Source organism: Salvelinus sp. IW2-2015, linkage group LG20, assembly GCF_002910315.2.
Source record: "Salvelinus sp. IW2-2015 linkage group LG20, ASM291031v2, whole genome shotgun sequence".
Classification (NCBI taxonomy): Eukaryota; Metazoa; Chordata; class Actinopteri; order Salmoniformes; family Salmonidae; genus Salvelinus; species Salvelinus sp. IW2-2015.
The window spans coordinates 59,270,830-59,279,118 of record NC_036860.1 but is presented as its reverse complement, the minus strand read 5'-3'; the positions used below and the strand labels follow the sequence as shown (position 1 = coordinate 59,279,118).

At 43.1% G+C, this 8,289-nt stretch overlaps 1 protein-coding gene across 1 annotated transcript in view; it reads left to right on the top strand.

Moving 5' to 3' along the window:
* Positions 1 to 8,289, top strand: part of LOC111981110 (dematin-like) — a 52,998-nt gene that overhangs the window by 24,248 nt on the left and 20,461 nt on the right. Inside the window, exons 2-9 of the mRNA XM_070449523.1 lie at positions 3,521 to 3,566; positions 5,669 to 5,739; positions 5,988 to 6,059; positions 6,158 to 6,238; positions 6,332 to 6,376; positions 6,557 to 6,653; positions 6,776 to 6,823; positions 7,061 to 7,195. Coding sequence (XP_070305624.1) covers positions 5,692 to 5,739; positions 5,988 to 6,059; positions 6,158 to 6,238; positions 6,332 to 6,376; positions 6,557 to 6,653; positions 6,776 to 6,823; positions 7,061 to 7,195 — 526 coding nt within the window. The 5' untranslated portion in view covers positions 3,521 to 3,566; positions 5,669 to 5,691. The remainder of the gene's footprint in view (positions 1 to 3,520; positions 3,567 to 5,668; positions 5,740 to 5,987; positions 6,060 to 6,157; positions 6,239 to 6,331; positions 6,377 to 6,556; positions 6,654 to 6,775; positions 6,824 to 7,060; positions 7,196 to 8,289) is intronic.

The window sequence follows — 8,289 nt, the reverse complement described above, 5'->3', positions numbered from 1 at the left end:
AACAGCTATCAAATGTCCAGGTCCCACACACACAACACACACACACACACACCACACCACACACACACACACACACACACACACACACACACACACACACACACACACACACACACACACACACACACACACACACCACACACACACACACCACCAACAACACACGCCACCGCCACCACACAACACACACCATACCACACACACTCAACCACACATTAACACACTAACCACCACACCACCAACTAACCACACACACACCCACAACACCACACCACCACCAGTACACACACACACCACCACACACACACCACCATACACACACACAACACCACCACTACACACACAACCACCACAACATCACTAACCACCACACACACATACAACACACACACACACACACTAACCACCACACAAACACACAACATCACTATACCACTCACCTTCTACATATTATTTCTACCGACAGCACAAGACGCAAACCACCCAGCCCGAAGTTAACACACACACTAACCCACTCACATTACCACACCACGATCACCACCACACACACACACACCACCACCACCACACACTAACCACCATACACTCTAACCACCACTTATGCTGACCATACTGTTTACTATTATTATTATTATCTATCCTGCTACCAGTCACTTTCTCCAAATCCCAGCCTACATGTACATATCTACCTCAAATACTCCAGTATTTCTGCACACTGTAAATTAATCCTGTATATAGCTTCCTCTATTATTTCTAATTTCATGTGTTTTAAAATTTTTCTTTATTTTCTTATTAGTTATAATTATTTTCATATTGAATACTGCACTGTTAGTTAGGGCTTGCTAGTTAAGCATTTCACTGTACTTGTGCATGTGACAAATAACATTTGAACAGATTTCTATAGGTATAAGCAAGGTGAAGCTATTAGCCTTCTATTACCCTCTAGACTAGACCCCATCTATATTTTACTTAAATGTGGCCTGTCTGCTCCCGATAGATCGCCTCACCCAGGAACTACTTTCAGAGAAACAGATCCCAGTAGATCAATATGAATCTACTCACACTGCTGGCAGAGAGCTCAGAGCTGCCACACACTGCTGGTTATACACTGTAACTGTGTGTGTGTGTGCTTGTGTGTGTGTGTGTGTGTGTAGCGATCTTAAGATGAATGCACAAATGTTAGTCGCTCTGGAAAATGTCAATTACAAAAATGTGTGTGTGTCTTAGAAAGGCGAAAGGAGGGACTGGGTGCGAAAGATGGACACAGAGAAAGAGAGAAGGCCTCTCCAAGGGGATGTTCCCTAGTGGGGGGACTGTAACCGTGGTGATGGCTGGCTGGGCGTCAGCCTGACTGGCTGGACTGATAAACAATTCAGTTAGAGAAAAAAAGAGATGGGGAGGAGGCAAGAGAGGGGAGGGAGGAGGGGAGAGGAAGAGAGGAAGTGGGGAGAGGAAGAAGTGGTGAGCGGGGTGAGAGGGGAGAGAGGGTAGAGGAGAGAGGGGAGGAAGTGAAGGGGGAGGAGGGAGAGTTAGAAGAGGGAGAGAAGAAAGGGAGGAGGGGGAAGGAGGAAGAGAGAGAGGAAGGGGGAGAGGGGGGGGAAGAAGAGGGAGGCGGGGGAGGAAGAGGGAGAGGAGAGGAGGGAGGAAGAATAGGAGAGGAGAGAGAAAGAGGGTGAGGAGGGAGAGGGGGAGAGGAAAAAGAGGGGGAGAGGAAGAAGGGGGAGGGAGAAGGAAGAAGAGGGAGGAGGGAGAAGGAAGAAGATGGAAGTGAGGGAGCCCTCTGCTTCATGGGGACTTAACCCTCCTCTATTCTCTCTCCCTTTCTCTCTTTCTTTAAACTCTTAATGATAGTCTTAACTCTCACTTGTTTAAAGATTATCTTTCTTTCATCACGTTTGATTTGATTTATTAGGATCCCCATTAGCCGACGCAAATAGCGACAGCTAGTCATAGTGTGCGTCCGACACCATAACGAAAAAGACATTAAAATAAGCTGTCACGTTCTGACCTTAGTTCCTTTGTTATGTCTTTATTTTAGTTTGGTCAGGGCGTGAGTTGGGTGGGCATTCTATGTTTGTTTTTCTATGTTTTGTTCTGTTGGTAGATTTCTATGTGTTGGGCCTAGTATGGTTCTCAATCAGAGGCAGGTGTCAGTCGTTGTCTCTGATTGGGAGCCATATTTAGGTAGCCTGTTTTTCATTGTGTTTTGTGGGTGATTATTTTCTGTTCTGTGTTTCTGTTTCACCGTACAGGAGTGGTCGTTTTCTTGTTTTTGTTCAGTGTTCATTATTTCGTATTAAAACAATATGGACACTTACCACACTGCGCATTGGTCCTCCTCTTCTTCTAACCACGACAAGCGTGGCACTCACATTCTTTATTTGTTTTTTGAAACCAGGTTTGCTGTTCACTTGCGCTATAGAAGGGAGTTCTGTGCATTCACACACAATGTAGGGTGACTATTGAAGGCAGTGTTTTTATATAATTTTTTAAAAAACTTTTATTTTACCCCCTTTTCTCCCGATATCCAATTGGTAGTTAGTCTTGTCCCATCGCTGCAACACCCGCATGGACTCGGGAGAGGTCGAAGGTCGAGAGCCATGCGTCCTCCGAAACACAACCATCGCCAAACCGCACTGCTTCTTGACACACTGCTCGCTTAACCCGGAAGCCAGCCGCACCAATGTGTCAGAGGAAACACCGTACAGCTGGCAAAAATCTGAAGTTCAATGTGTTTCCATCACATTTTCAACTATACTGGTAGTTTTGTCACAAAAGCTGTTGCGTTAAATAGCAAATGTGACTTATCTGTTCTTGGCACGTGTGCTCTAGCCAACAGCTCACAGATACAGTGTGGGTAGGCAGGTCTACATAATAAGATTATTATGGATGAGAGTGAGAATATTTGTATTTGTCAAACAGCAGTCAAGCATCGATCATCATGTCTCCAGAATAAAAACCCTCAATATTTATTGGAAAGGAGCATCATGTTCACCGGGCACTTTCACCACCCTGTGAAGTTCATAAGTTATTTCATTTGTAGCCTCATAAACTGCATGGTTTCCTGAGTTGTAGTGGGAGGACCACACACCATATCATTGCGTAACTCCAAGTTTACTTCGATATGATGGTTTTTATATCAATATTTGTGCTTAAAGTCATTTCCACCGCCATTTCTCGCATAATTAATTTTACAGACACAAAAAAATCCCACCGTGTTGAACGAACAAATTATCTTTCAGCATTTATAAAAAAGTTTACATCACAGCTGTCTTGATTTCTTTTTAATCTGTGACTTTACTCTCATAAAAACTGTGGATGGAAACGTGGTTATTGTGAGTTGGTTAGTGTGAGTGTGATGTTGTGAGGAGCATGTGGACACAGTTTACAGTGGCAACAATATCCTCCATCAGAAAGACGGGCTTTATGAACCTTATCTACATCACTGTTCTACTTCTGAGTTGTTCTTCCTCTCATCCCTGCTCCCCCCCTCTCTCTCTCCCACTCTTCTCTCTCAAAGCCATCTGGTTTAAGCCACAGGAAGGATTTCCACCATCATGCAGAAGGTAAGACACACAAACATACAGGGCCTTCATAAAGTATTCACACCCCTTGACTTGTTCCACATGTTGTTGTGTTACAGCCTGAATTTAACATGGATTATATTTAGATTTTGTGTCACTGGCCTACACACAATACCCCATAATGTCAGTGGAATTATGTTTTTTTTTTTTTTTTTTTTTTACAAGTTAATTAATAATGAAAAGCTGAAATGTCTTGAGTCAATAAGTATCCAACCACTTTTTTATGGCAAGTCTAAATACATTCAGGAGTAAACATGTGAGAATAACATAATAAGTTGTATGGACTCACTCTGTGTGCAATAATAGTGTTTATCATGATTTTTGAATGACTACCTCATCGCTGTACCACACACATACAGTTATCTGTAAGGTCCCTCAGTCGAGCAGTGAATATCAAACACACATTCAACCACAAAGACCAGGGAGGTTTTCAAATGCCTCGCAAATGAGAGCACCTATTGGTAGATGGGTAAACATTTTAAAAAGCAGACATTGAATATCCCTTTAAGCATGGTGAAGTTATTAATTACACTTTGGGTGGTGTATCAATACACCCAGTCACTACAAAGATACAGGCGTCCTTCCTAACTCAGCTGCCGGAGAGGAAGGCCAATATTGACTTGAAAACAGATTTTAATGGCTGTGATAGGAGAAAACTGAGGATGGATCAACAACATTGTCGTTACTCCACAATACTAACCCAATTGACAGAGTGAAAAGAAGAAAGCTTGTACAGAATAAAAATATTCCAAAACATGCATCCTGTTTGCAACAAGGCACTAAAGTAATACAGCAGAAAATACTGGGTACCACCCTCCATATTTTCAAGCATGGTGGTAGCTGCATCATGTTATGGGTATGCTTGTAATCATTAAGGACTGGGAGTTTATCAGAATAAAAAATAAACGTAATGGAGCTAAGCACATGCAAAATCCTAGAGAGAAAATCAAGTGCACCTACAAGCCTACCGCTGGCCAATCAGATAGCTCAGATCACCATATCTGTTTCCTAAAGCCATAGACCGTAAAAAGAAACCTTGAATGCACACCAAAGTTGATACTGTGAGATTTCTAAACTTTTAAAACCATGACTAGAGAGAGACTCGACGAATATAGCAAAGAGCTGCTGTTTTTATGAGTAAGTTCATGTTTAAGTTGTTATCATCATTCATCATTAACAACACTTTGTTCAACACTTTTAGAAGTCATAAAATGCATGTTCTCCCTACTTCCACTCATGCTACAACCAGTACTGCAGCTGTAATGAACGAGGACAGTAAAGTGTTCCCATAAGCTTGCGTTGTTATTATTAGCGACTTGTGTCTTTTTAATATTGAGGAATATTTCACTTTCTCTGGTCATAGGAGTAACAACATGAGGCAGAAATAATGCAGCGTGACTTTTTTTGCCATCAGCTGGAAGACCGTGTCCCCTTTTCTCAGTGAAGGGAGGGAGACCGGAGGGATGGTGAGTCGGGTGAGAGGCAGCCTCACCGCTGCTCCCCCCAGACTGACCATCAGATGCAGGCCATCAGTCCAATAAAAAAATGAAAAGCTCATTATTATGCTCACTCACCTGTGCCTCACAAGTAATGCAACAAATGATCTTTGACTTAAATCAGCTTGAAAATCTATGGCAAGATTTGAAAATGGTTGTTTAGCAATGATCAACAACCAACTTGATAGAGCTTGAAGAATTTTCTAAAGAATAATGTGCAAATATTGTACAATCCAGGTGTGGAAAACTCTTAGAGACTTACCCAGAAAGACTCACATCTGTAATCACTGTCAAAGGTGATTGTAACTTGTTGACTCACAAAATGTCTTCAAATATTTTGTTGACTTTGTCATTATGGGGTATTGTGTGTAGATAAAAAAAAAAAAAAAGTACTCCATTTTGAATTCAGGCTGTAACAACAAAATGTGGAATAAGTCAAAGGGCATGAATACTTTCAGAAGGTACTGTACGTCTTCCTCTGTGGATGGAGGGGTTAGGGTTAAGTGTGACTATGACGTGTGTGTGTGTCTCTGCGTTGTGTGTGTGTGTGATGTTGTGGTGTGTGTGTGTGTGTGTGTGTGTGGGTAGAGGGATGGCCAGCCACGGGCAGAATGTCCTCCTTGCGAGGTCCATGTGCTCCTGGCTCACCCAGCATCAAGGTAAAATGCACACACACACACACCAGTGGAGGCTGCTGAGGGGAGGACGGCTCACAATAATGGCTGGAACGGAGCAAGTGGAATGGCATCAAACACAAGGTTTGTTGTATTTGATACCATTCCACTTATTTCGGTCCAGCCATTACCATGAGCCCATTCTCCCCAATTAAGGTGCCTCCAACCTCCTGTGACACACATTCACATACATACACACTACACCAACACACTCTTTCTCTCTGTCCCTCCAGGCCCGTGTGAATGATGAGGTGATGGAGTACACGGATATGGCTGCCCTGCCCAGAGACAAAAGTATTCTTCAGGTGTGTGTGTGTGTGTGTGTGTGTGTGTGTGTGTGGTGCGGTGCGGTGCGTGCATGCGTGCGTGCTTGTGATTCACCACTGACTGTGCTATTCTGCAGGTGGAGAGACCAGATCTCATGACCTACCAACCTCACCTCACCTACTCACCACTAGACGCAGTGCATACGTCCCGTAGAGAGGTACACACACAATTCATGTTACAGTAAGTAACTCGTAAAGGCTGTTTAGGAAGAGAAGTGTGATGTGACTGTGTTCTCCTCTTCCATCTCCAGAGATCCCTTTCTCCTCCCTCCATCTCTCCTCCTCCCTCTCCTAAGGTAAGACATTTCTTCAGACCTCTCTCCTTTCCTGATCTCCCCTGTCTCCCCCTCCCTTTTCCCTTTATTTCTCTATGTTGCGCTGTGTAGGTGTTTCTCTTCATCCAGTTACCCAGCAGCACTAACTCTCTCCCTTTCTCTCCATATATTTCTCTCTCCTCTCTCTATTCTCTCTCTTAGCTGAAGATGTGTAGGGAGGATGGAGGGTCTCCAGGAGGCTCCACAATGCAGCTCCGGAAGACATCCATTCCCCTACAGCAGCATTTCCACAGGCCAGGTACACACACACACACACACACACACACACACACACACACACACATGTGCACCAACACACACACACACACACACACACACACACACACACACACACTTTTCTAATTCTGTGTTTTATTTCAGATAATGGTGCCAACATCTACATGAAGCTGCCTAATTTAAACAGTACTGGTATATGTTGTGTGTGTTGTGTGTGTGTGTGTGTGTGTGTGTGTGTGTGTGTGTGTGTGTGTGTGTGTGTGTGTGTGTGGTGTGTGTGTGTGTGTGTGTGTGTGTGTGTGTGTGTTGTGTGTGTGTGTGTGTGTGTGTGTTTGGCTTTGAGATTGTAAGCCTTTGATGTGTGTTTGTGTCTCCGTGTGTGTGTATAAGAGCGTGTGTGTGTGTAATTCTTTCTCTCCCTGTCTGTAGAGGTCAGCAAGCAGAAGGTGATGGGCAGCATTATCCAGTCGTCTAAGTTCCCAGCAGCTCAGAAACCAGACCCCAACCTGCCCTCAAAGATAGAGACAGAGTACTGGCCCTGTCCTCCCTCACTGGCTGCTATGGGTAAGATCCCAAATAAAACTAATATTCAAAACTCCTTGCACACAGAACACCCAGCTGGTGATGGTGATATAACTGAGTAGAACAATCCTTCTACACCAGACAGACAACATTACCTACATCCTTCATTCCTATACATTTCAAAGCAATAAAATGCCAACAAATCTTTATGCAACACTTTTGAAACATGCCGACAACATCTGATCTTATCTACCCTCTGCTATGGGTAAGATGTTTGTTTTATTATCCTTGTGGGGACCAGACAATTGATTCCCATTCAAAATCATATTTTTCCTAACTTCTAACCCTTAACCTATACCTAACCCAAAACACCTAACCCTATGGAATGAGTTTACCACCCCTGATGTAAATTGAAGATTTATACTCAGTCGTTTCTCACACAGTTTTCAAGATTCTGCCCTCAATGCATAGTCTCCAATAGAGACACATCCTATGACGCTCCTCACCATCACAGATCTGTCAGGTGTGGTGGGGTATGTGTTATCCCTGAGTAATACCTGTGTGATTAATTCAAACCAAGTAATGCTGCAAAACCTGTTGATAAAAGTTGTGTATTGCATTTAATGCTTTGAAGGTAGTGATTAGAAAGTTTTCCTGCAGATTTTGTCTGACCCCAGTAATGAGAGTATGGGCACGAACTGCAAAAATCACTGAAGCTGGAGACTCATATCTTCCTCACTAGCTTTAAGCACCAGCTGTCAGAGCAGCTCACCGATCACTGCACCTGTACATAGCCCATCTGTAAACAGCCCATCCAACTACCTCATCCCCATACTGTATTTATTTATTTATCTTGCTCCTTTGCACCCCAGTATCTCTACTTGCACATTCATCTTCTGCACATCTACCATTCCAGTGTTTAATTGCTATATTACATTACTTCGCCACCATGGCCTATTTATTGCCTTACCTCCCTTATCTTACCTCATTTGCACTCACTGTATATAGATTTTTCTTTTTTCTACTGTATTATTGGCTGTATGTTTGTTTATTCCATGTGTAACTCTGTGTTGTTGTATGTTTTGAACTGCTGTGCTTTATCTTGGCCAGGTCGCAATTGTAAATGAGAACTTGTT